Raw genomic sequence first — 27,655 nt, forward strand, 5'->3', positions numbered from 1 at the left:
TTACCATATTCCAAGTTCTTCATTGTAGGGGAAACAAACTAGTTTGGAGAGTGGGCAGTCATTTAAGAAATTCTCTATCAATTAATAATCTGAGCTTTTGTGTTGCAGTATCAACCATGGGGAGGCACATCTCAAGAAGTAGTCAAAGGCACCAGCAGTTAGACCTGCGCGCTCACGCAGAGATAATGTTAGCATTACACTCTGGCACCAGAAAAATGCAGGATGCCATGAGGCCGAACAACCTTAAGAATTCAAAAGCTGGGAGCCTCTGGGCATGTTGAAACATGTCCACCATCTGCACAATGCGATGAGCCCTTACCTTGGGAGGAGAGCACTTCCCCAAGGATGTGTCCAACACAGCCCCGATGTACTGGAGCTTTTGGGAAGGTGTCAGATGCGACTTCTTGAAATTGAGGGAGAAGCCCAGCTTGTGGAGGGAGCGGCAGGTGAGACCGAGGTGATCCAATGCTTGCTCGCGAGAACGCGTATGGACCAGCCAGTTATCCAGATAGGGGTAGACGTGAATCCCCCCCTCACCTGAGATACGCTGCCACCACCACCATTAGCTTGGTGAGGACCCTCAGGCGGAGGTCAATCCGAATGGCAGGATCCGAAACTGAAAGTGCGAGTCGCCAGCTGCAAACCTCAGGTACTTTCTGTGCTTGGGATGAATCGGCACATGAAAGTAAGCATCCTGTAGGTCCAGAGATAGCAACCAATACTAAAGTTGAAGGGCCTGGAGGACTTGAGAAAGAGGGACCATCTTGAAATTGTCCTTCCTGAGAAGTTTGTTCAACCAACGCAAATCTGGAATGGGTCTCAATCCCCAGTCTTTCTTTGGAATAAAAAAATATGGTGAATACCATCCCTTGTTCCTCTCCGCTACAGGCACCATTTCTATAGCGCCTTTCTCTAGCAGGGTCAAGATTTCCTGCACAAGGAGCGGATCTGGAAGCTTCAAAGAGATTCCCCGGTGGATTGTCGTGAGGCCGCTGTAGGAAGGGAAGGCAGTAGCCGTGGGCTATTGTATCCAGAACCCACGCATCCAAAGTAATAGCTCACCATTCTTCGAGATGCTGAGACAGTCTACCCCCAACCGTTGAACCATGGGACATGGCCTCATGACTGTTTTGGAGCGGCTGTGGCAGCGCCTGAAGGCTAAGAGGCAGCTGCCTGAGCGGCTTTGGCATCTCTATTTCCCCGACCACCACTTTGACTGGCGGCTCCTCTCGTTCTATCAAAGGAGGAGGAGTAGCAACGAAAAGAACCTCCCTCCATTGCTGTCCCTTAGGATGAAAAGGCAGAGGTTGACGCACAGCTGCGCTTAAAGATTTTGCCGCAGCTTTTGAGGTCTGCAACCTCTCAAGGCTCTCGTCAGCCTTGCTGCCAAACAAATGTGCGCCATCAAAGGGCATGTTCAAAAGACAGGCTTGCACATCCGGAGCAAAACCAGACTTACGCAACCACGCAAATCTGCTTATAACGGTGCTCACAGCCATGGACAGGCCAACACTGTCGCCCATGTCTAAACCCGACTGAAGGGATTCACACATGGCATCCTTGCCATCTTGCACAAGAGTAAGGAACCCATCCCTTTGGGAATATGCTCAGCCGCAAGAGAAACAATTCCACAGTGTGTGTGAAAATCTTGCCAAGGCACAAGTGAGTTGGCCGATTTCAGCGCCATACTCCCCGCAGAAAACAGCTTGCGTGCCCAACCATTGAAGCGTTTGTCGTCCCTATCAGGAGGGATGGTAGGGTGCGTCGCCTGCCTCGAGGTGGCCGTAGCTGCCTGAACCACCAAACTCTCAGGAGTGGGGTGAGATGAAAGATAGCTGGGCTCGCTACCGGAAGGGCAGTATTTTTTAGTTCGCAATTTGTTAACTGCCGGAAAAGATTTCGGGGTCTGCCAAGCAGCCGCCACCCTTTTCTGCAAGGTCAAATGAAAAGGTAACACCGGGTCGGAGGACAGACCTTGATCCAGAATATCCGTCAAGTCATCCTGAACAAAAGTTACAGGAGGAGTGGGCCATCCAAAATATTCTGTGACTCTAGCCACCAGTCTCCTGTGGGACGACTCAGCATGAGCCCCAGGTTCAGGCCTGCCAAACTCCACCTCAGGAGAAGTGTCTAAGCCACTGGCATCATGAAGAGATTGCCTTAACTCTTCCAAATAACTGTCCCCAGAAAAGACAAGAGCCACCTCAGGCTCAACAGGGTCAAAATCTAAATCTGACCTCTCCTCCTCCTCCTCACAGATGTCATCTAGAGGGAGGTAAAAGTCCTGTCTTGGGACACCCGAGGGTCTAGAGTCCTTAACAGGCCTTACAGACTTGGAAGTAGCCTTCCTTGGAGGATCCACAATACCAGGGATCTCTGACGGCAAACCAGGGCCAAAAGGCCTTGAAGGCGTCTAAGGCTTCGGCGTCGAGAGCGCTGACGGTTTCGTCGTCGACGTCCACAACAGTGTTTAGTTTACCTGCCTCTTTGAGGACTTCCATATACCTCTGAGGTAGATTTAAATGGACAAACTCTTACTTCAGTAGCCAAGCTGCAAAGTTCATAGACTGAGGTCGAGGGTGTGATGTTGTCCCCCCCCAAACTCCCACCTTGTGCTGTGTGAGCATGTTGAAGGGGCACAGGAGTTTGATTGGGTCGCACATCGCCAGTTTGCGCAGGTGTGGATACCAAGGTTGTCTCGCCCATATAGGAGCAACTAGGATTAATTTCAGTTAAATTTCAGTTGTTCCTTGTGCATCTTGTTCACCACTCTGCTCATTAGAGGAGTCGGGGAGGAGTGGGGGGAATTGCGAGGGCACATTTCGCTGACCAGTTCAGCCACAGGACGTTCCCCTTGGAGTCGTGTTGGGGAAAGCAGGATGCGAAGTTTGTGCACTGCGTTTTTTTTGTCTTGTTGCAAACAAGTCTAGAGGATCTCTGCTTAGTGAGTCTGTTAGAGAATTGAGTTCCCCTGGAACATGTTGCGATTTTATGAACATGCCCAATTGAGTGCCCACTTCCAGATTTGCTGTGCTAGCCTGGACAGACTTGGAGAGTGTGAGCCCCTTGCTCTTTTATGTAAAAGATGGCAGTGGTGCTGTGTATTTGTACTGTCCGATGCTTGGAAGGCTTGTAGAGCCTTGAGCACTGCTAGAGGTTCCAGTAGGTTGATGTGATTCTGGGCTGTGATCGGAGTCCATAGACCATGCGCTGTGTGATGAAGGTAATGGGCTCCCCACCCAGTGAGTGATGAGTCTGTTGTGACAACCGCTTGCACTGAAGCGTTTTGAAAGGGTTTTCCCTTCAATAGGTTCTCTTTTTTCCACCAGTGCAGAGCTTGTACCAGGGTTGGCGAAACGACCACTAGATCGTCCCACTGACCACTTGCCTGAGACCACCGTTTCTGAAATACACTTCTTCACAATATACTGTGCTTTCTTCATTTCCGCACCAAATGAAAAGTAACGTCCCTATATGGGTGGCTGCATATTGGGAAACAAAATTATGCAGGAGATTGGAAAACAATCAAAAGGCTGCACATATTTCTGTTAAGATGCCTTCCCACCTCTAGCTGCCGACAACATTCATTAGAATAGTTATATCCTGGACTTGGTGGTATACATGAAAAAATCACCTTCAAGTGGCAAAAATGCACTTCACTTCTTTCATCATCTTTTTCAGTTGACGGTACACACTTGCACAAGCTATTGAACCCAAAAGCAATGCTCCATAATGCATTAGGACTACGTGTACAGTACCTAGAGTGGCCACTCGTGGACAGTCTTCAACCAAATGATGGAAACTACAGACAGGGACACACCCCACCACAAAGTCTCCACTTTGTCCAAATTGCTATTAAAGCATCTTTCAACAGCATACTGGAGCAGATAGAGCACAAAGCGATCACCCACTATGAAAACATTCTGTTCCGCCATCCCTGCCCGTCTCACTACACACAGGAATGAAACAATATGTCCACCTTCTCCTGTGACACACAATCGAAGCACCTTATTGGAGAATTGCAACAATCGCATTTCCATTGGCCAGCATGTTCAAGGGCACAAAATATAGCACATGCTCCTCGCAAAGTACTGTTAGAGCCGCACAATTCATTAACAGCCCTTCTTCCCTTTCCACTATCCTCTTCCCACCATGCCCAGATTAGGTATTTGTAATTACAGACACACGCATCCACCAATGGCCTCCAAGACTTCACCATCCTACAGTAATTATACATGCACATTCATGCACATAAGTACCCATCACCACAAAAGAAAGTAATGGATTTTTTTTTTAGCAGTATATGCACAACTTACCTACCTGTGCGCGCAATATCTGCTTATAAGCGTCCACTATGTCTTTAAAAAGCATACTAATGTTCCTCCCATCTGCCACCATGAAGTGGCAATTTGTTGGTATATGCTTCCAACGTTTTTATTTACCCATATCATACACTATATTAGCTAATCAGTAACTCTGTTCTTGCCTTCCCACATTGATAACAAATGTATTCCCCCACTAATCCACCTACTACATAACTCGTAAAAATAAGGCACTGAATGTATTTTAGCAACCTACAGGCACTTTCCAAAAGGTCAGTGTCTGCACTGGTGTGGGGCTTTGTACACTGCACTGTTAACACAGGCTCTTTTTAAATTTGCCCACCTCCATCTTCTGTCCTCACCAACTCATGCATAAAAGAGTGCGCAACTTGTCCTTCACCTGCACGGCAGGTATCCTAGCTCTGCTTTAGTAAAATGTGTGCACTACCTCCCACTAACTGCGAACAATAAAATAAAAGCCCTGTGCATTATGAAGAATGACATCTGGTCCCTGGGACCTCAATACCTTCCACTCTCACTTCCTACATATCTGCTTGCTCCACCTTTTCCCTCATCAGCCTCCTACTCCGTCCGGGTCAGTTGCTTGTACACTCAGATGATGGTACATGTCTTCCTTCTGCTGCAGCCTCCCTCTGCAACACGCTCTCCGTCTCCCTGCACCTTGACGAGAATAGTAGTAGGCTCTCAAAGTACCTGAAAACCTTTCCATGTACTACTACTTTTTCCCCTCCTGTCCCCTGCTGACTTCCTGGCTAAAAAGGTATTGTGCACTGGTTTCTTACCCAACCCATCAATGCCCCATTCCACCTCCCTCCCTACAATTCCACCCCTGCACTAGCTTTCACCCAACCCCTGCACTTGCTTACTGCTTTCTAGAACCCTAACAGTGCACACATCACTTAATGTGAAGACTTATCCTTCTACTGCCAGTACCGGCCATAGTTGCATGTATTTCTGTTTCTTATTGTTCCCATATACTGCACTTTGCCCTCCCGCTTCCCATTCACTTGCACACAGTCAATGTCAGCTGGCCTAGAGGAAGCAATATCTATGCATGGCCTCCGTTCTGTGTCCCAATCCTCGGTGCTCGTTCACACACTTATATGTATGTGCAATACAAATGGCAGAACGTACCATAGCACATCATATGATATAATGCACACACTACATGCATAACATCATGGCTGCCACGTACTTTATACACTTCACAATATGGTCTTCCATTGTAATGCATGTACTACAAATGTCAGAAAAGTCACACAGAGAATGTATAGTAGCAACGTTACGACAGTGTATTCAGTCCATGCATACAAACATGATGCATGCCCCTTACCTTGCACACTTTCACCAAAGCCTCCTACATTTATGTGTACAAACAAACCTTTTCTCACAGTCTTTAGGTACACACCACAACCCCAGTAAGCACATTGCCCAATTTCTTTGCCCAATTTCTTTGCCTCCTCAGTGGCAATGCTATAGCTGCCATACTAAAAACAACCGGATGTGCCACGTGCAATCCTCTCAGTACCGCGGATTGCGTTTCATTACCGTGCAATACACTAGAGGGCGGGTGGGGTTGAGAGGGTGTTGGGGGTGGGGGGAGGAGAAATGATATAAAGGGGTGGGGATTGTGTCTTTAGGATGGTGTGTAAAACCACTGTGGTGGCCTAGAAGGATGCAAGGACGCTGTATGGTTTCAGTGGGTTTTTATTTAGACACCAGCACAATAACAATGTGGAGTGGTTGGGTATGGTCCAGAGTGGGGCTGGGGACCGTACTCCCTGTTGTGCTGTCTAATGATGCAGTTAACTTCAGTTCATCCGTGGTGTCATGGAATGCGATACACTTAGCCAGCAAGAGTACACAGGAAGCAGTCCTCAATCTTGGTATTACGCTCTGCTGGCTGGGTTTCTGTCAGGTGGGCCCTGTCACTTATAAAGCTCCATCTCAGGAGGAGGGCAGGGGCTGACTGCCTTGGTCATCTGCCCGCCGAGTTCTGGCGCTCTGTTCTCTTTGCGCTCCTTAATTCTCGCTAGATCACGCAAGGAGGAGTCCCCACAAAGACTTATTTTCTTTGTCCTTTTTGTCGTGTTTTTATTATATACGAGCAGTCATTAAAAAAAATCTGTCTTTTGCTCACTGTGTTTCCTTCTCCTCCTGCCATTTTTGTCCAGTGAAGATTAACCGTTATCTTAGATTTCTACAGGATTGTCTGCAAAGTTTAGTGCACAGTGGCAAACACAACAGCATTCCCAATGGAAGTAAAAAAAATGCCATTTCCCTGGAACCACCGGAACTCTCTAGTTATTAATGCTGTCATGTGCACAACATCCCAACACTGGACATAAAGTTGCATTTGCTTCTGTTGATCCGTCTCTCAACCTCTAGCTGTGGACACTGGCATGCTCCCATTTTCCTCTTGGCGTCATCGATGGGAAAATCACCTTTGCAGTAGAAAAAATGCATCACAGCTCTCATCAACCTCTTTAAATAAACGAGCAAACAAACACGTCATGTGCCCCAAATGTAGTCCCCCAAAATGCACAACACCACACCCACAGTACCAACAGAGGCCACATATTTGCAAAGAAGATCCATGCACCAGAAACCACACTCAAACTGTGGCCCAAAAAGCCTGCACTCCTTCCAACTGAAAATCAGTATCGAAGTCTCTTTCCACGGCATACCTGTGCTGATCGTACACAAAGCTATTGCCGACTATAAGCACTCGCTGTCTCTCCATGTCGGCCAACCTCAATACATCTACCTTTCAGTAAATATGTCACCTCCCTTCCACTTAAACCACACCCTCCAATCCTCACTGGAGTATCCCCACAATTCCATTTGCGAAGGCGCCATGCTCAAAGCCATGATGTGGCACGTGCACTTTCCCAGCTACAGCTAGGGCCACACCCCACTAAGGTAGACAATACTTCTTCCCTTTGCACTCGATTTCTCCAACAGACCCTTACTGGCGCCTATTAACTATGACATTTTTTAAAACGCCTGCACCAATCACATACTTAAACTCTGCATTGCACACTTTCATTTCTGCGCACAAATCCATGTATCCCCTATCACACTACGATAACACGTTCCGTTTGCTGCCGAAGCCCCTCCACCAGACAATATGCCGGCGCACCCAGCACAACTTTTCCCATGCACACAACACTCCACCCATGCGCCCACCCACAACAACACTCTGAATGCATGCATACGACCATGTATGCACCTAACATACATAGCAGCACTTCAACCCAACTCCCTCACTCCATAAAGCACCCACTGACGAAAACAGGTCGCAATTATCACCACCCACAAACATACCATACCCTCCATCACCCCTACCCACTACCATGCAGAAAGTATTGTTTAACTAGAAACCTAACCATAACATTGTCACAGGGGGCGTGGCTGGATGGCGCCGTGAGGAGACGTGCTCTTGAGGAGCTCCCGTCAATCCGACATAGATCCTGAGAATTAAGCTGCTGTTATGGCGAAAAGGCATGCTGACAACGCATCCCCAGACGGGGGAAGGTCCGGCGCGGGAGTGGAGCGACTTGTGCTGCAAATCAGTGCTTAACCAGGTGAACCGAGGCCACCGGAGTGCAGCTGGGCTCCTGCGACTAGGAAGCGGAAAAATGGCGGCGCACTAACAAAGGGTCATAAACTGACCGAAGCGCAGAGGACAGGAGCGTGAGCCTGCATTGCCCAAACGAGCCCGCCTCAGCCCTGTGGGAGAAAGCACACGGACGGCGTGCGGACAGAGGATCCAGCATCAGGGAGCCCACTGGCACGGGTAGCGGACACCGGGAGAGGAGGAGGAGTGGCAGGAGCACGCCAAGCACCCCGGCTCCCGGACATACTAGGGGGCATGTCGGGTCGCCCTCGAAGGGACTGAGCACGAAGCGACGCAGTGGCACACCATCGACAGGGCGGTCGCCGGGAGGCGCGCCTGTGGAGCGCGGAGACAGGCGAAGCGGGGGACATGCAGGGTCGCCCCCAAGAACCAGGTATCCAGACAGAAGCTGCAGAAGATAAGTAGCATGCAGCTGGGGCAGCTCTGGTTATATAGCACAAGACATTGGGACTAGAATATAGTACTAAATAAAGCTTGTGGGGAATGTGTTGCAGAAAATATTGGCTAGTGGGATCCGCTAGCAGCAAATACTCCTAATTAGACAAGATGGAGCTCCTGGGAGGCATCCCTTGAACCTCATAGCATTACGCTTAGTTAGGTCACTGTTAGTCCGGTGACACCCAGCGGGGTCCTAGTCTTCGGTTCACAAGACATGACCAGACGCGGGTGGGCCTGAGATCCAGGGATGGAGCTGGGCATTTGTTGGGGTTGGGTAGGGGGGGAAGAGGGGTTGTGTGCAGTGGGGTAGGGTTGGGAAGAGGGGGGGGAGGAGTTGTTGAGGTTGGGAGGGTTAAGAGTCGTAACACGGCCATCGAGGTAGACCTCAGAGGAAGTGGAGAGGGGAAGAACATCCAACCAATGGCATCGGGTAATCTCAGGGTCGTGACCTGGAATGTGCGGGACCTCAATAGTTATCTGAAACGTAATAAGGTGATGATGTACCTAAAGAGGATGCTAATTGATCTAGCTCTGCTACAGGAGACCCACCTCACCAAGGAAAAGCTGGAGGTGGTCAGAGGAAAAGGGAAGGGTAATGTCATAGGGGCCACATACTCGGCATATGCAAGAGGTGTGCTTACATGGGTGGCACCGCACGTGCCTTTGCAGCTGCTCAGTTCGATGACAGACCCAGAAGGTAGAATGGTGGTGGCGGGAATCCTGGAGAACAGAGACGTGAACTTCATACATTTGTACGCCCCTAACCATGACACAGCTACATACTTCAGGGCCCTATATAGTAAAATCAGCCCCCTAGCGGGTGGCACAATGATCTGGGGATGGGACTTCAATTGCACCCTGAACCCCAGGATAGACAGGTCAGATGATAAATCAGAAAAGCCGGCGCCAGCAGCCAAAGCGCTGAGGACACTGTTGACAGACCTCGGCCTAGAGGATGTGTGGAGACGACTGCACCCGGTGGGCAGGCAATACTCGCATTACGCGGCGCCACATGACCTCCATACAAAGTTGGATTATGTGTTTGCTGTGGCCGAGATAGCGAGAGAGATGGTGGGCACGGAATACAAGGCCCGGGTGCTGTCTGACCATTCGCCTTTGGTCGTAGAGTGGCGACATCAATCCCCCAGAGCGAGATTCCCGACATGGAGGCTCAGAACTGAGGCCCTACAGGATGCGTGATTCCGAGAGGACTTGAGGGAGGCCATTGAGGAATATTTTGAAATTAACATGGGTAGTGTACGCTCTGTGAGAACAGTATGGGAGGCATTTAAGGTAGTGGTGCGAGGGGTAGCCATATCAAAATCCAAGGGGCTCCAAGGGGGCATTGAACGGGAACTGCAAGAAATAGAAAGAGAGCTAGAGGCCCTGATACAAAGTGAGGGGACCACCCAAGAGGACAGCGCCAAGATAAAGGACCTACAGATGGCTTGTAGCGAACTTTGGGACAGATTATACAGGCAAAATTATAAGATACACAGAGAGGCTACATGCAGGGGGGGATAAGCCGGGTAGATTACTGGCTTGGTTATACAAAAATGAGACCCCCGCCCGGTGATCAGAGAGGTCAGGGACTTGGATGGCCAAATCTGTAATACCCAGGAGGGGGTAAACGAGGAGTTCCTCAAGTATTACAGACGACTATATGAGGACGCAGCAGAAGAAATGAGTCAAGAGATACAGGAAACAATAGAGGACATAGGGCTGCCCACCTTAGATGACCTAGAACGTGCAGATCTAGATGCCTCCATCACGTCGGATGAACTGGAGATGGTGATCCAACACCTGCCCACATGTAAGGCGCCTGGGTCAGATGGGTTACCCAGTGAGTTTTACAAAACATATAGGCAGGTGATACTTCAGCCGCTGCTTGCCATGTTTAATGAAGCCTATGAGCAAGGGGAACTGCCGGCAGTGATCATCCCACTCCTAAAACCAGGCAAGTCGGACGTGGAGTGTGGGTCTTCTAGGCCCTTGTCTATGCTCAATCAGGACAGCAAAATACTCACGGCAGTGTTTGCCAACAGACTTAAGAGGGTAATCGGCAAGCTGATACACCCGGACCAAACAGGCTATGTCCCCGGCAGAAATATTACAGACAACCATAGGAGGCTGCACCATATTATTGATCAAGCCGAGGGTGACTCGGGCGAGCTGGCTATTGTGTCGTTGGACCCGGTTAAAGCTTTTGATTCAGTGCGGTGGCCATGGTTGAAGGCGACCCTGAAGGGATACGGGATGGGGCCAGGATACATCAGATGGGTTCAGATGTTATATAGCTCCCCGACTGCGAGAGTTAAAACAAGAAACATAATTTCAGACAAATGGCAGCTCAGTAGGGGGACCAGACAGGGATGCCCCTGGTCGCCCACGTTATACATTCTGGCATTAGAATCACTGGCAATTTGCCTGAGGCAACAATACGGGGAGGTGGGGGGGGGGGGGATGGGATCAGCACGACAGGGGGCACACACCTGATATATCATTGTATGCAGATGATATGCTCCTATTTGCGCCACCTGGAGGAGAACCTGCAATATGTGCTGGAGGTGATGGACCGTTATGCCGCCCTCTCGGGCTAGTTTGTTCCCTTTGGGAAGGTATAAGAGCACCCCACTGGAGAGACTACCCATCCTGCAGATACCCTGGCAGACCGTGACATTCAGGTATCTGGGTGTAAAAATTTACCATAAGATAGAGACAGAGCACAAACACAACACAGAGAAAGCAATTGAGGGGAATTAGAAATAGCATGGCGTTCTGGTCTCGCTTACCCCTAGCCATGATGGGAAGAGTGGCTCTGCTCAAATTGGTGGTTTTGCCCAGACTCTTGCGAATGTCCCGTACCTGATCCCCAGACGCTTTTTTGAGAGACTATTTAGCATTTGCACAGGCTTCATATGGGGCAACTCCAGGAATAGGGTGGCCCTGTGGAAATTACAGAACACATGTGATAAGGGGGGGCATTAACCTGACGAATTTCGAATTGTATTACTTGGCGGGACAGCTGTTGTATGTGGCCAGGTGGTTGTCTGCAGAGGACTCGGCAGAAGCTAGGCTTTTGCAAGGTGATTCAGCTCCATACTTCCTAAGAGAGACAGTGTGGCTGCATAAAACTAAAATGGCGGGGATGGGGAGACTATTGGAGCTGGGCTGGGAAGTCTGGCACAAAGCATGGAGAACTGTGGGCGACCCAGATCCGCTTTCTCAGCAAGTCCCGCTGGTGGCGTTATACAACTGTTCAAAGGGGTCCGCAGATATTGGGAACCGGTGGGCTTAGCTACCCTCGGAGATATATGGAAAGAAGGGGAGGCACTGGAATTTCAGAGGCTGCAGGAGGAGACAGGGGTGCATAGGGGCAAATATATTACTTATACCAGGCTCATGAAACGGGTGAGGGAGAGGTGGCCTGAGACGGTGCTAGAGGAAGAACCTGATGCCAGCCTGGAAATGATGTATGATGTCTCAGAGGGTAGGCACGAAATATCCAGGATATATGAGCTCCTGAGTGCGAAGACAGGGAAGGAGCTGCTCCAACTGAGGAATGACTGGGAGGAGGAGGTAGGAGAACCCATGACAGAGCGACAGTGGGATAGAGCTCAAAGGTACCACAAAAAGGTGTCCCGGAATGTGAGACTCCAATAGATCCAGTTGTATGTCACTCACAGGGCCTATTTGATCCCCGGTAGAATAGCCAGGTTTGGAGGCTCGGCTATACAGAAATGCCCCAGGTGTGGGGAGGAGGAGGCGGCAGGGCTGCTACACATGTTCTGGGCTTCCCCCGAGGTGCAAAGATTCTGGGAAGAAAAGGACGAGAATGGCCAGCGGGGGAGTGGTGCTTGACGTGAGGTCTGCTTGGGCATGCATGCTTGGGAGTTTTCCCAGGCCACGTAATTCAAAGCATATCAGTAAGATGAAGGACCTGGCCTACATCTTGGCCAAGCGTAGAATTGCAATGTGTTGGAAAGCGGCTCATTGGCCCAGAGTGGAGACATGGTGGGTAGATCTCTTGAGATGGGCAGGAGCAGAAACGGTGGTATGGTTCGAAGCAGTTACCGGGGGGGGGGGGGGGGGAGGAGGAAGTGGGCCCCCTGATAGCCTGGAGGCAGTTGGGGACCTCAATGGCAAACGCCCACCAGGTCAATCATGATACAGAAGACTCAGATGAGTTGACAAGCACTGAGATTCCTGAAAATGCTCATGCAGATGGCACGGATGAGGCGGCTCGAGTTTGTGGGGAGGAAAGGGGTCGGACAGAGAATAACACTGTAGAATATGATGTTTTGATATTGCTTATGAACGTCCTAAAAGGTTGTAACGTTTTATGCGTTTGTTTAAAATAATAAAAATTGTTTGAAATTGTTTGGTTTATTATTTGTAATGCGCCGGAATACCCGAGGGTAACAGGGCGCAGCAGATACAAGAATTTGCGAAGCTTAGTTACAGACAATAAAATATATCAGTAATAATGTAGGAGAGCACACAGTATATACATATATACAGTTAACAATTGCATAATCGGATGAAAGGAGGGAGAGGCGTCCTGGTTCAGTATGTTTAGATGGCGGCTGTCTTCAGCCAAGACATCAACTTGGAGCGGAAGTTTTGGTAGGGTAAGTCCATTCTAAGAGTGGGTGGTAGGGAGTTCCACAGTTTCGCCGCTTTCACTGGAAAGCTGTTGCCTCCTATGGTAGAGCGTTTGTAGTTAGGGACTGAGAGGCAGTCTCTATATGCTAACCTTGTCGGTCTCGAGGATGTCAGTCTGTGAAATCTGTCTGTCAAGTAGATGGGGGCCGCGTTATTAAGGGACTTGTGGGTGAGTGAGGCAGTTTTAAGGGAGATTTTGTCTTTAATGGAGGTCCAATTGTTCTGCTGGGTATATACTGTTATGTGGTCTCTTCTGGAGATGCCCAAAGCCGCTCTAAGTGCATTATTCTGGAGGGTTTGAAGCTTGCTAGTAATGGCTTTGGAGGACTCAGAACCCCAGCAAGGTGCAGCACCTCCCACCGAGGGCATGCCTGCTGCAGGGACACCGGCACAGAAGCAGCGCAGACAGGGCGCACGCAGGCAGAACCCGTAGGAAAGAGAAAAGCGGGGTGGTCGGGCTGCATCTGATCCAGGCCCCAACGGAGGAGGTAGGGGACCTGGCGCTGGGGGGAAAAATGAGCTTGTCTCACAGGCTAAAATACCGTGGGGGCCCCGGGGAGAGGAGCATCCCCCACACCCTCTCCCCCCCTGCAGCCCCTGGAATAATCACCATCCGTAACCTGCTGGGACACTGCCACATACCTAGCTGTACTGGAAGCGGCTAACCCAGTCTCACCAGCACAGAGTGAGCCTGGACCGCCCGGGAGAGCCAGGACAGCCCTCGGGTGCGGCTGACGCAAGATTGAAGCTCTTAACAGCCCTGCTGGGGCCACACGTTAACCCCTCAGGCAGCAAGGATCCCTGATCGGCGGGCCTCCCACCTCAGGCCTACCACACAAGCTACCACGGGGTGCCTATATCTAAGAAGCAACCCTCAAAGCCCTCAGAACCATTAACTTTGCAGGAATCGTCTTGGGCTCACATTCTTCTCCACAAGGAGGTTGTGCTGATCCGATACGCTCTTGTGGTGGCTCCGACCCCTTTCCCTCCCCCCCACTCACTTCCTGGGGCACACCGGCCCACATCTTTATCCTCCTTTCTTTTCTACCACACTCTGTGGAGCGGAGAATGATACCACAACGCCATCCCTGACTCGAGGAACCATAGCCCCTCTTCCTTCTTCGACTGGTACTGGGAGGCCACAGTCTACGTGTCATGAACCATCGCCTGCGTCCCTTTTGGACCAACTGGTCCCTGACCCATAGAGCTCTGAATGCAGTAACTCTCCCAACATGGCCGTCTTATACGAAACGTAGCTTGCCAGCCTTTACGTTCCGCGCTTCACACACTATTAAACAGACACACCCCCCGCAGCACTGCACGTCTCAACGCTGTTGTTCACCGTAGCTGGACGTGTGCTGCCAGAGTTCGCTCTGGGCTATCCTCTTGAATTTCCCCTTTCCCGGTTCCTTGATTCCTCCTCCTTTCCTTGCATCCTCTAAACTTACCCAACTTCCTGGATTTTCACCACGCTCGAGTCACAGCTACCGTGCCTCCATGCGCGGACATTGTTTCTTCCTGGTTCCATCCCGGACAGTTTGAACGAAGCATGCTGGAATCCGAAGACCCGCGCACAACTCTATACAAATCCCGGACTGTGCGGAAGAAGTCACGAAAGAAGGTCGCAAGCCAACAGCAAAGACAGGTGAGAAGGGGAGAGACTTGCGACACTACGCGAACACCTATTATCAATAGGTCTCGAGCCAAGGCGTCAGATCCCCCACTCCAACGAATTACAGAATTACAACGCCTGGCCTCAGACAGCGCCCTCCCAAACCTTACGCCAACGGGAAGTTTCAGCATTATTCTCCTCTCCTCTCCTCCGAACGGTCCCTATGGCTAAAGAATCAATCAAAAACCGGCAAGAACTCTGACATCGCCACCATGTTCATGTCAACAGATAGGGGAAAGAATCACGACCCACCCTAAGCTTACCCCGCAGAAACCCCAAAAAGAAGCCCTTGCTACTAAAGGGGACATATTGGCTTTCATGGCCGATATGAAGTCCAAATTTAGATCCTGCATGACGGAACTCGCCACTAAACTAGAACATACCGATCAAAGGGTGACCGAGATGGAGCAGAGACTGGAGGAAGTCGACGACCGCTCTCAGGACCATGCAACTACATTGGAGGAAGTCCAACGCTCGATCAGAACTTTACAGGACCAATGTGAACTCCTTGAATTTAAACAGGAAGATCTCGAAAACAGGGCCGACGCAATAACCTCCGATCCGGACAAGAATCTAGCGGAATACGTAGGGGATTTCTTCTAGTCCCTGCTCCCACAATTGGACAAAACCCAACTTCTGCTAGATCGCACCCATAGGCTGCAACCACGTCGAGGAGTGGAATCAGACCTTCCCCCAGATGTCATAACCAGGGTACACTTTTTCACCACAAAAGAGGCCATCTCAGCAATCAGCCGCTCAAAAGAGGAACTCCCCTTTCAGGGGTCATCCCTCCAGATCGATCAAGACCTCTCGCTCCTTACTCTCCAAAAGAGGAAATCTCTCCGGCCTCAAACTCTCTTCCTCCAGGAGCATCAGGTTCGATATAGATGGCTATTCACAACTGCCCTACTATTCTCATACAATGGCACCCTACAGAAAATCAGCCATCTCGAAGATGCTAACAAAATCATGCATCCATCCTCGCCCAAAGAGGCTGCTCTCTCGAACCCAGAGGCCACCAGTGACTCTGGGACTGCTCCTTCCCCGAAGCCCAGGCGCTCCTCCTGGACGAGGGTGCCGTGGAACAATGGAAGGAGATAATCAGGAGCAAGACTACATCCTGTGGAAATCCGCTTCATGCTTTCACCGTCTACCCAGCTCTGTCTTGAAGAAATCTACTGATCTTGACCCAGCTTATGAATAATCACAAACTTTGCAGCGGGCCCCACCCACAGCTCATGCCCATTTCCAAGGTACATTCCGCCTACGAGTCCTTGGAATCCCTTAGTATTTTTACTTATTCGATTGGCCCGGTTGGCCAGGGGATCGGCTGAACTCACAATGTCGGCCACCACGCCAGTTTAAGTTACGGCCTCCTGTTGGGGACTCTTGTTAAAACCCCCCCAAGAGCAGGATGACACTTTTAGCTTGCACTCGAGATGGCGGTTAACCCTCTTCCTGCCAACCTCCCCCCCGCCCCAGTGGCCGCAATGGAGAGGCATCTAGCCCAGGAGCATCAAAATCTAAAATTTCTCTCCATCAACGTCAATGGGCTGAACTCCCCCGCCAAACGTAAATCGATCCTGCAGAAACTTCAGGACGAAGATGCAGCAGTGGCCCTGCTTCAGGAAACTCACCTGTTGCCAGCAGACGTTGGGCGCCTTCTCGCCCGACCATAACCTCTCCAATTCTTCACCTCAGGAGGCCCGAAAAAGGGAGGTACTGCGATTCTCTTCAAGAGGGGCTGAAACCCCCAGGTCCTAGAATTAAAAACATGCTCGGAAGGCTGATTTGTAGCAATCAAATGTATATTGTTGGGAGACCTGTATACTTTTTATTTCATTATATACCCCCAACTCTGGGCAAGCAGCTTTGTACGACTCGCTAGGCTCTTCCCTCTCTCGCTTCACAGAAGGTCAAGTCATAATCGGGGGAGATTTTAATGGAGTACCAGACCCCGCAAAAGACATATCTTACCCCCACCTCTGGGGATTTTGCTCAGGCGGTCAGCCTCCTGCGCCTGTTCAGATCCTTGGAGGTGGTGGACTCATGGCAGGTGCTTCACCCCACCAAAAGAGACTACTCTTTCTACTCCTACGTTCACCGGTCCTTTGAGGATCGACCTCCTAACATCCCCCCAGACGCTTGCCTTTGCCAACGAAGTATCCATCTGCTCAAGGATCCTATCTGATCACGCCCCAGTAATCAGTTCCTAAGAGACAGGACCGCAACGGCAATCAAAAACTTCCTCAATAAAAACCCTGTCACTGACACCTCTCCAGCGAACAAGTGGGACACCCTGAAGGCAGTGATTAGGGGAGATGTGATCGCACAGGGGGTGGCCTTCCACCGTAACAGGCGGCGGGCCCGGCTGGTCCTGGAGGCAGAACTTAAAGCAGCAGAGGACACTCAAAGAAAAAGGCAGGTCCCCTAGGACACAGCGAGCCATCCGCACTGCTAGAAAGAAGCTAGAGGCCCACTACGCCGAACACACCGCACAACTCATGGCCAAGGCCAGACAATTCTATTGTGTGAAGAACAATAAGGCAAACAAGCGGCTTGTGGCTAAATTAGCCAAAACAAAACAGGCCAACACCATTGTCGGATTGCGGGATTCACAGGGAGTGATACACTACGCAGAACCGGAAAAACAAAAGCTAGCGCTGGACCACCTAGCCCAAGTAATGACAGCCCCACCGCGGGACCAATCTAAACAGAAGAAATACCTGCAGGAAGCAGCCCTGCCCCGTCTACACGACTCAACCAGAGAGTCTGGAGGCGCCAATTAAAGGTGAGGAGGACGAGGAAGCCATTAAGTCCCTTAAACCACGAGCCCCGGCGGATTTTCCTCTAGGTTCTATAAAATATTCAAGCCCCAGCTGGTCCTCCCCTCCCCCCACTCCCACCGTCCTATCCAAACCAGGGAAGGACCCGAGAGACCCAGCCTCCTATAGGTCAATAGCCCTGCTGAACATTGATGCTAATCTATATTCCAAAATCCTTGCCAATCGCCTTTCAAACATATTACCCGACATAATTCACCACAACCTGGCTGGCTTCGTCCTGAACAGAGCAGCAGGAGACAACATCTGAAGAGCCCTGAACTTGGTAGACCTCGCCTCCCGAAACTCCCAGGGGCTAGGACTGGCGGCCCTAGATGCCATCAAGGCATTTGACAGGGTGGACTGGTCGTTTATGAGCCTCACTTTAGAGTCCTTTGGGTTTGGCCCAGCATTCCGGGCCATGGTCCTGGCCAACTATAAATCGACAAGGACCTTCCTGAGAATCAATGGCTCACTCTCCGCCCCGATCCCCCTGACTTGCAGAACCAGACAAGGCTGTCCCTTATCACCACTGCTTTTTGCGCTCATCATGGAACCCTCCGCTCAGAAGATCAGGATGAATAGCCATATCAAGGGCCCCCAGATTGGTTCATCCCAGCACAAAATTGACCTATACGCTGATGACGTGTTGCTCACGATCGCGGAGGCCCACTCCTCACTAAAGCATGCTCCGACTGAAATATCCAACTATGGGGAGGTTACGGGCTTCTCTATCAACTTCACCAAATCGGTGACCATTGGCCTCTCCATGGAGGACCGGGAGGCGCTGGCGCTGATGAGTCCACATTCCCGTGAACCCGAAAGACATGTACCGAACCAACTTCCCTCGGCTTTTTAGGGAATTGGAGGGGGCTCTGAAGCGCTGGACGGCCCTAGAAATCTCACTGATGGGACGCATAACAGCTTGCAAAATGAACTTACTTCCGAGATTCCTTTATGCTTGTTCTTCCCTCCCAGTGGCGATCCCAACCCCAGCCTTCCGCGACTTGCAAAGGAAAATGCTCAGATTCATTTGGAGGGGCAAGAAGGCCAGGATCCCCCTAAAAACAATGCTAGGCAGTGCCAGACTGGGCGGGCTGGGGGTTCCGAATCTACAGTCATACAGGGTGGCAGCGCAGTTGGCACACATTAGTGCATAGCAGTTAATCACAGACCGCCCCAGATGGGTGGAATCGGAGCAATCACAACTCCCGCTCCCCCTCCGGTTTCTCCCACATATCCCGCCTCCCCCTCAGAGATCGATGGAAGGGGCTTCTGCTGTCAACTAAACACACCTTGAGCTCCTGGGACTGGGCACTGAGACACAGGGGAATCCTGAGAGTCCCCTTTCACCAATCTTTCACAACCCAGCCCTTTCACCTGGGGCAAACCCCCGTAACTTCCAAAATTGGGTAGAGGGAGGGCTCGAAAACTTGAAACAGCTGTATGCGGGAGGCCTACCTTGCACATTCGAACAATGCAAGGAAACGTTCCAACTCCAGGAAAGAGACAGATTTACGTGCATTCTACTACGCCACTGGTGCTCCCAGCCCCAAACCCTCCGGGCGGCTATGCGCCTCCTCACCCCCCTTGAATTAACTCTTAAGGACCTCCCAGCCCGAGGCAGGATTTCCACCCTATATAGACGATTCCTCTGAAAGGGAAACTTGGCTGACGGAGCCACAATATGGGTAAGCCCAGGAGAGGGGTCCCCGGATTGAGAAGCTTGGGGGTGGGGGGTGGGCGAGGACTTGGAGGGGATTGTTGAGTGCCTTATTTGTCTTGTTTACACTGTATATCTGTCATCCTGCCTCGATTTAAAATAAACATATTTAAATAAATAAAACATGTATGGCAACAATGACTTGGTACTTACATTGACGTCGGTCCTATCAGCTATCCAGCGGGCCAGCTGTTCTGCAGCAAACCCTCGAACCTGCAGCTCATACGTGTCCCCTTTCTTGGGCTTCCCTTTGGCTGGAAAATGGATGAATGTTGGAGCTGAATTCATATTTAACTAAGAAAAGAATTAAAACAAAATATAAAGGTTGTCTCTTATTTAAGCTCCAATATGACTGACCACCTTATTGGGACACATGACTTATTAAAAAAGGCTCACCAAAGAAAATGTCTTCATCAGTAAAATCAGAACAGGCAGTGATTTATTGTACAGCCCATAGCAGATCAGTTGTACCGTCATTCTATAACAGTTGCAAGTCCAGAAACCCCAGTCTTTGGTGATTACGCATATTTGATTAGGAAAATCTACAATGATTTGCCACAAACCACAAAAGAATTGTAATTTTGATAATGTTTGCTTTGTAAACAAGAGTGCATACACATTCAATGGTGTTTCAAAATGGTAGATTAACGTCAGTACGATTTTTGCTGCAAGGGGAAAATAGTGGAAATGGATGCACGGTTGTTTGGGTTCGTATTTTTACTTTGTTTTTTGTTAAAACTTGACACATGCGACTTTGAAGTCTTGGGGGTGGTTTCTTGCTCGATTTAGGTAGTAACGAGCGATTCTAAGATGGGGAGAGCGCTTGTGCTGTTGCATAGAGGTTTCAAGGGCACAGAGCATTGGCTAATCCTGCTGAGTTGCTAGAATTTAAGGTCATCACAAAGCAATATGTGGAAAACAGGTGGAAAGCTTCCATAGTCCATGTGGGTGTTTTAGGGGGTGCTGGTTCAGTTTCATAGTTGAAAGCTGCTGTAGCATAGTCTTGAATCTACAGTATTGAGTTGTTCAAAAGGGATGATAGTAAGTCGCAGAGCAGTTGTGATTAGGTCAGTGGGGTGGGGTTGATGGGTTCTTTATTCTATACTGATTTTGAACATTTAATTCTGGGCATATTGTGCTGTCTCTAAGCAATTGAGGCAATGTGATTTTTTGGGCTTTAATGTTGATGCCTGTATATCTGGAGTGTTTCTTGACAAAGAGCTACAATATTTAGGACAGGATTATCATCATACCCTGTAGCCAAAACTGAAATATTCCACACCACAGTCCGATTTCATCCCAGTCTGGAGCAGAGCACAGTTTGTTGCATAGTGTGTACCTCTCTCCTACATGGACTTGCCAAGAACTTATTTGCCAGAAGAACAAGTTACTTTCTTACCTGGTAACGTTCTTTCGATGGGATGGTCCGACGACGTATTCCATATATATGACAGATAATGTCCACAGCTGTGCTGCTTCGGAAAATCTTCGGCGTCTGTGTCCTGCGTCGATGACGTCGATGTGCCGTCCCCGAGGACCTCCTCTGACGGCCAACGTCACCCGATGTGATAAGTAGGACGCACGACTCCCATAGCCTCTGTTATAGTTTTTTCCCCCATAACGTGTGCCACCAGTTTTCTGCCAGTCAGACACACAAGGCCTTGCGCAAGCTGCAATCGCAAAAGAAATTCTGCAGCGGGGAAGGTAGGGAGGGAGCGATATGGAATACGTCGTCGGACCATCCCACCGAAAGAACGTTACCAGGTAAGAAAGTAACTTGTTCTTCAAGGGGATTGGGTCCTCCGACGTATTCCACATCTATGACAGACTCCCAAAGCAGTACCAAGCAAGGAGGTGGGAAATGAATTTAGAACACAAATTCAGCATGCCCAATCAAATTGCGTAAATATAGGACTGCCTTGCCAAAGGCCAGATCCTGCCCTCTGATGGAATCGAGGGAGTAGTGACGTACAAAAGTATGTACTGAAGCCCAGGTGGCTGCATCACAGATGTGACGAATAGGAACACCCCTCTGCAGGGCAGTAGACGAAGCCACTCCCCTGGTAGAATGGGCCCGCAAGCCAGCCGGAGGGTCCTTACCCGCCAAGCGGTAACACTCGGAGATAGCTAAAATAATCTGAGAAAGTCTGTTTCGTCACAGCTTGTCCCAAACACTTTCCAGCGTAACCAATGAAAAGTTGATCGTCCACTCTGACCCGGGACATGCGCGAAATATAAAAGCTCAACGCTCTCCTAGGATCAGGCCTATGGAGCCTCTCCTGTTCCTTACCAGGATGTGGAGGAGGATAGAACGCCGGAAAAACAACCTTCTGGCTCAAATGAAATTCCGAAACCACCTTCGGAAGAAAAGAAGGACGAACTCTAAGGACAACCCTGTCCTTATGAAACACAGTGAAGGGTGGCTTAAATGAAAGTGCCTGTAACTCACTCACTCTGCGAGCGGAATAACCGCAACCAAAAACACAGTTTTAAGAGTTAGCAGTCTCAAAGGGCAAGAATGTAAAGGCTCAAACGGAGCACCCATAAGAAACTTAAGAACAAGGTTCAAATCCCAACCTGGCACCAGAAAAGGTGACGGAGGGAACACATTAGTGAGCCCTTTCAAAAACTGAGAAATTAACAGAATCTTAAAATAGGAACACTCTTCAGACGAGCGCTTAAATATGGACAGCGCCGCCAGGTAACCTTTAATGGTCCCCACTTGCAAGCCCCTGTGGGCCAAAGAAAGCAAAAAAGACAGAACCATGGGAATGTCACATTCAAAAGGATCCACATTCTTAACTCTGCACCAGTCGCAGAACTTTCTCCAACGGCAACGTCACAGAGACTTCGTTGCCGGCCACCTGGCCGAGAGCAACACCTCCATCACGTCTTCAGGGAGCTCCCAATCCTTATACCTCAACCTTTCAGAAGCCAAGCGTGAAGGTTGAGGGATCTGACCTCTGGATGGAGAACCTGACCCCCCCTCCCGTGAGAGCAGATCGTCTCGGTAGGGAAGACGACGTGGAGGGCAGATGGACAAGTCGAGACGGCCCGGGTACCACGTCCTCCGGGGCCCACGCCGGAGCAATGAGGATCCGGGAACCGAACCTCTGTAACCTCCTCAGTACTTGCGGGATGACGGGGACTGGAGGAAACGCGTACAGCAGTGGGAATGACCACTCCACCACGAACGCATCTCCTAAGGCTCCTTTTGGAGGAAATTCCCGGCAAAGCAAAACCTTTCGCACTTCCGGTTGACACTGGAGGCGAAGAGATCTACTTGAGGGGTCCCCCAAAGGGTGAAGATCTCCAGGAGAATCTCCTGAGCCAGCTCCCACTCTTGAGAGATCGTGCTCTGCCTGCTCAAAGCGTCCGCTGTCTCGTTGTCGTCTACGGCCAGATGAACAGCCGAGATCGAAACTTCCTGCTGGATGGCCCAGAACTCGAGCTGCATCGCCTCCCTGCACAGAGGAATTGACCCTGCCCCCCCCCCTTTTTGTTGAGGTAGTGCATGGCCACTGTGTTGTCCGTTAGAATCAGGACACTCTTTCCTCGCACAGTCGGCAGAAAAGCCCTCAGCTCCAACAGATTGATATGGAGTCTGGACTCCGACTGAGACCAACGACCGCTGACTGTCAACTCGTTGGCATGAGCTCCCCATCCCGAGAGGGATGCGTCCGTCACGATCGTCACCTCCGGCCAGGGCAGCCAAAATGGGGCCCCCTTCATCAGATTGCCTTCAACGGCCCACCACAGAAGGTCCTGGGCGGCCGAGGGAAGCACCTGAACAGGGTCTGACAGCCTGCCGGAGGACTGAGACCACTGGAGCTTGAGTGCCCACTGCAAAGATCTCATCCGCAGACGAGCCTCCGGCACCAGAAGAATGCAGGATGCCATGAGGCCGAGCAGTCTCAAGAACTCGGACGCTAGGAGATTCTGGGCAAGTTGAAACTTGTGCACCATCTGGGACTTCTTTAAATTGAGGGAGAAGCCCAGCTTGTGAAGGGAGTGGCAGGTGATGGACAGATGATCCAGGATTTGCTCGGGAGAGCTCCTCCTGATCAACCAATCGTCCAGGTAGGGGTAGACGTGAATGCCCCCTTTCCTGAGATGCGCTGCAACCACCACCATGAGCTTGGTGAAAACCCTCTGGGTGGAGGTCAAACCGAACGGCAGGACCCGAAACTGAAAGTGCGAGTCGCCAACCGCGAACCTCAGGTACTTCTTGTGCTTGGGCTGGATCGGCACATGGAAGTAAGCATCCTTGAGGTCGAGAGACACCAACCAGTCCTGAAGTTCAAGGGCCTGGAGGACTTGAGAGAGAGTTACCATCTTGAACTTGTTCTTCCCGAGGAGTTTGTTCAAACCGCACAAGTCCATGATGGGTCTCAATCCCCCGTCTTTCTTCGAAATCAAAAAATAAGGGGAATACCATCCCTTGTCCCTCTCCGCTGCAGGCACCAGTTCTATGTCGCCTTTCTCCGGCAGGGCTTGAATTTCCTGCGCAAGGAGCGGATCCGGACTCTTCAAAGAGAGGTTCCCAGGTGGATTGTCGTGAGGCCTCTGCCGAAAAGGAAGACAGTAGTCGTGGGTTATGATCTCCAGAACCCACACATCTGAAGTAATGGCTCGCCACTCTACAAGATGCTGCGCCAGCCTTCCCCCAACCGGCGAGCCATGGGACCTGGCCTCATGACTGAGTGGTAGCGGCTGCGGCGTTGCCTGAGGGCAAAGAGGCAACTACCCGAGCGGCCTTGGCACCTCGAGTACCCTTGTTCCCACCTCTGGCACTCTTACGGCGGCCTCTTTGACCGCTAGATCCCCTCGCTTTACTGAAGGACGAGTAATAGCGAAAGGAACCTCCCCTCCATTGCTGTCCCCTAGGACGAAAAGGCAGAGGTTGGCGAACTGCAGCGCCCAACGACTTTGCTGCAGCTTTGGAGGTCTGCAACCTCTCAAGGCTCTCGTCAGCCTTGCTGCCAAAAAGATGTTCACCGTCAAAGGGCATGTTGAGGAGCCGGGACTGCACATCAGCAGCGAACCGAGATTTCCGCAACCACGCAAACCTGCGTATTACGGTGCTCGCCGCCATGGACCGGCTGACACAATCTGCCATGTCCAAACCCGACTGAACGGCCTCACACATGGCATCCTTGCCATCCTGAACCATAGCAAGGAAACCATCCCGTTCGTCCCCTTCGGAATACTTTCAGCCGCTAATGCAACACAGTTCCACAGAGTGTGTGTGAAACGAGACAAGGCACATATGGAGTTGGCCACCTGAAGTGCCATACCCCCTGAAGAAAACACTTTCTTCGCCCATCCGTCAAAACATTTGTCGTCCCTATCCGGAGGGATGCTAGGATACGACGCCTGCTTTGCCGGGGCCGTAGCCGCCTGCACCACCAAACTCTCCGGAGTGGGGTGCCTGGAAAAGTAGCAGGGGCCGCTACTGGCTGGACGGTATTTTCGCGACAAAGACTTGCCCACTGCCGGGAGACTCTCCGGAGCAGTCCAAGTCGCCGCCACCCTTCTCTGCAGAGCCATATGAAACGGCAAAACTGGGTCAGTGGGGGGACCAAGATCAAGAATGTCCGTGAGATCATCCTGAACGAACTCCCCTGGGGGAGCTGACCAACCCAAGTACTCGTTGACCCGAGACATAAGGCGCCGATATGAAGAATCGGCATGAGTGCCAGGCTCCGGCCTACAAAACTCCACCTCCGGAGAGGTGTCCAGTCCACTGGCATCATGCAGTGACTGCCTCAGGTCATCAAACCGGCTATGGCCCGAGATAAGCTCATCTGGTACCGTAACCGAAACCAAGCCGTCATCAGAGCCTTCATCACCCTCTGAAATGTACTCCAGGCGGGGAGAGGAAGACATCTGGGGACCAAAGCAGTGCCTGACCTTAGCCAGAGCCTTTCTAGGGGCTAACCCCGTGCCACGGGGCCCCTCCGACACCACCGCCTTGAAAGGCGTCGCGGCGCCGAACGAGTCGGCGCCGACAAATGGCATCGAGCCAATCGGCGTCGACGTCAGCTGCAGCGCCACCAGCATTGACAGCGTCGACACAGGCCTCGAAGCCGGAGCTCTGAGCGTCGAGAGAAATCGTCGACAACCTCGGCGCCACAGGCGTCAATGTCTTCTTCGAAGACGGCACAGGATCAGGCGGTCTCGAGCGCGTCGAGGACCGGGACCTGGAACGGGCATGGCGAGAATGGCTACCCTTGACCGAGCGGGACCTCTCAACCGGTGTCGACCGACCCCACTCGGAGGCGCGGACGGACCGGTGCCCTGCGATTCAAGAATCGCTAGCATCTGCTTCCCCGAAGGAAGCACATTCCTCCGGTGTCACTTGCATGGAGGGATAAGCGACCAGCCGACGGGCGGAGTCCTCAGAAGAGGACTGGGAAGGCGACCGATGCCTGCGCTTCCGGAATGCCTCGAAGAGGCGGAAAAGTGGCGAGACCGACTCCTGGAAGGAGACCCACTGGACTTCCGACAATGACGCAGAGAGTTGCCCCTCGAGTCATCCGTCGAAAGCCCCGCAGACCTTTACTTCCGGGGCTTAGACACCCGACCTACCGACAGCTTCTTCTTGCGTTCCCGCAAGGCCTTTGCCGTGAGCGACTGGCAGTCGACAGTCGTCCGTATCGTGGGCCTCCCCAATGCACCAGAGGCAGGCGTCGTGCAAGTCCGTGACCGACATCTTGGACCCACAGTCCCCGCATTTCTTGAAGCCCGGACGCGGGGTTGAAGACGAAGTAGACATCGCCACGAACAGGTCTTCACAAAAACCGAACAGATTCAACGAACCGAGAAGAAAACAGCAAACTCCAAAGAGTCGAGGCGTACCGAGATTCACGAAGCGAACATGTTCGCGGAAAAAACGGAACTGAGGCTATGGGCATTGTGCGTCCTACTTAGCACATCGGGTGACGTCGGCCGTTGGAGGAGGTCCTCGGGGACGGCACATCAACGTCATCGATGCAAGACGCAGACGCCGAAGATTTTCCGAAGCAGCTCAGCTGTGGACATTACCTGTCCTAGATATGGAATACGTCGGAAGACCCAATACCCTCGAAATTAATTTATGTAATAACCTCTGGAAAAAAGAATACCTGGAAACCTGCTTACATTCATAACTGATGCATCGACACATTTGGACTGGTGTTTAGCTATACACAATACATTACACACCGTAATCTTATTTCTGATGCTTCTAACTGCTTAAATGCACAGTCCGACATCTAGCGGTAGTCTGACTATTACAAGATTTGTTTTCGAAAGTTGAAGCGTAAGTACAGAGGTGATAAAGCATAACCAGTGATAAACCAGATCATCATCTATGGGCCTTCGACCTCAGTAGGGGAGGTATGGTGGGCGCATGTGAATCTAAGCAGATACAAGTATCAGAAATAGGATTACGGTAACGTATCCCTTCTGAGGCTTGTGGATCTGCTTAGATGACATGCTCTGCATAGATTAGCAAGCAGTGTCTGGAGAAGGAGGTGGGATGTGAGAAGGTACAGCAGGAAATTGTTGTTTTAGAACCGCTTGTCCCACCTGTGGATCAGCTTTCGAGTGAGTGTCAATGCAATAATGCTGTGCGAGTATGAATGGAACTCAATGTAGCTGCTTTGCAAATAGCGTCTAGGGGGACATTTGCAATGAAGGTTAAGGTAGCTCTGGCACACCTCTAGTAGAGTGAGATCTGGGAGTGCAAGGTAAAACATTTTTGGATGGGTATCAGAGCTGTATGCACTTGACTATCCATTTGTAGATGGCGTTTTTTGATATGTGATCACACTCTCCCAGGTGCTATGGAAACAAAGAGCTGGTCTGTTTTCCTCAGGAGTTTCGTTTTTTGTACATAGTACAAAACTGCCCTCCGTACATCAAGTGTATGAAGGCTTCTTTCAGCTGAGTTAGATGAATCTTGAAAGAAGGTAGGATGTTCTATGGATTAACATGGAACTTTGAAATTAACTTGGGTGAAAACCTAGAATGTGCTCCGAGGACATCTTTGTTTTAGCAGATTATGAAGAAAGGGTCTTGTACGGACAAAGCCTATAGCTCACCAACTCATTTTATAGAGGCGATGGCTACTAGGAATGCAGTTTTGTAAGTCACATGTTTTAGGCTGGCCTTGTCCGTAGGCTCAATGGTGAACCCATGAGCTTAGAGAGCACGACATTAAGACCCCCAACTCGGTGGAGGGTTAAAGATGGGAGGGTATAGCCCCTTTACCCCTTGCATAAATGCTTTAATGACAGGAACATCTCACCAAGGCAACGGTTTTGTGAAGTGGAGTAAGCTGACGGAGCCGCCATGTGTACTTTGATG

The 27,655-nt window shown here is 50.7% G+C and overlaps 1 protein-coding gene across 1 annotated transcript in view; it reads right to left on the reverse strand.

The window, feature by feature from the left end:
• Positions 1-27,655, reverse strand: part of MAGT1 (magnesium transporter 1) — a 629,140-nt gene that overhangs the window by 481,645 nt on the left and 119,840 nt on the right. The window contains exon 4 of the mRNA XM_069612586.1: positions 19,457-19,597. Coding sequence (XP_069468687.1) covers positions 19,457-19,597 — 141 coding nt within the window. The remainder of the gene's footprint in view (positions 1-19,456; positions 19,598-27,655) is intronic.

This window comes from Ambystoma mexicanum, chromosome 5p (genome assembly GCF_040938575.1).
Source record: "Ambystoma mexicanum isolate Mex_15411 chromosome 5p, UKY_AmexF1_1, whole genome shotgun sequence".
Classification (NCBI taxonomy): Eukaryota; Metazoa; Chordata; class Amphibia; order Caudata; family Ambystomatidae; genus Ambystoma; species Ambystoma mexicanum.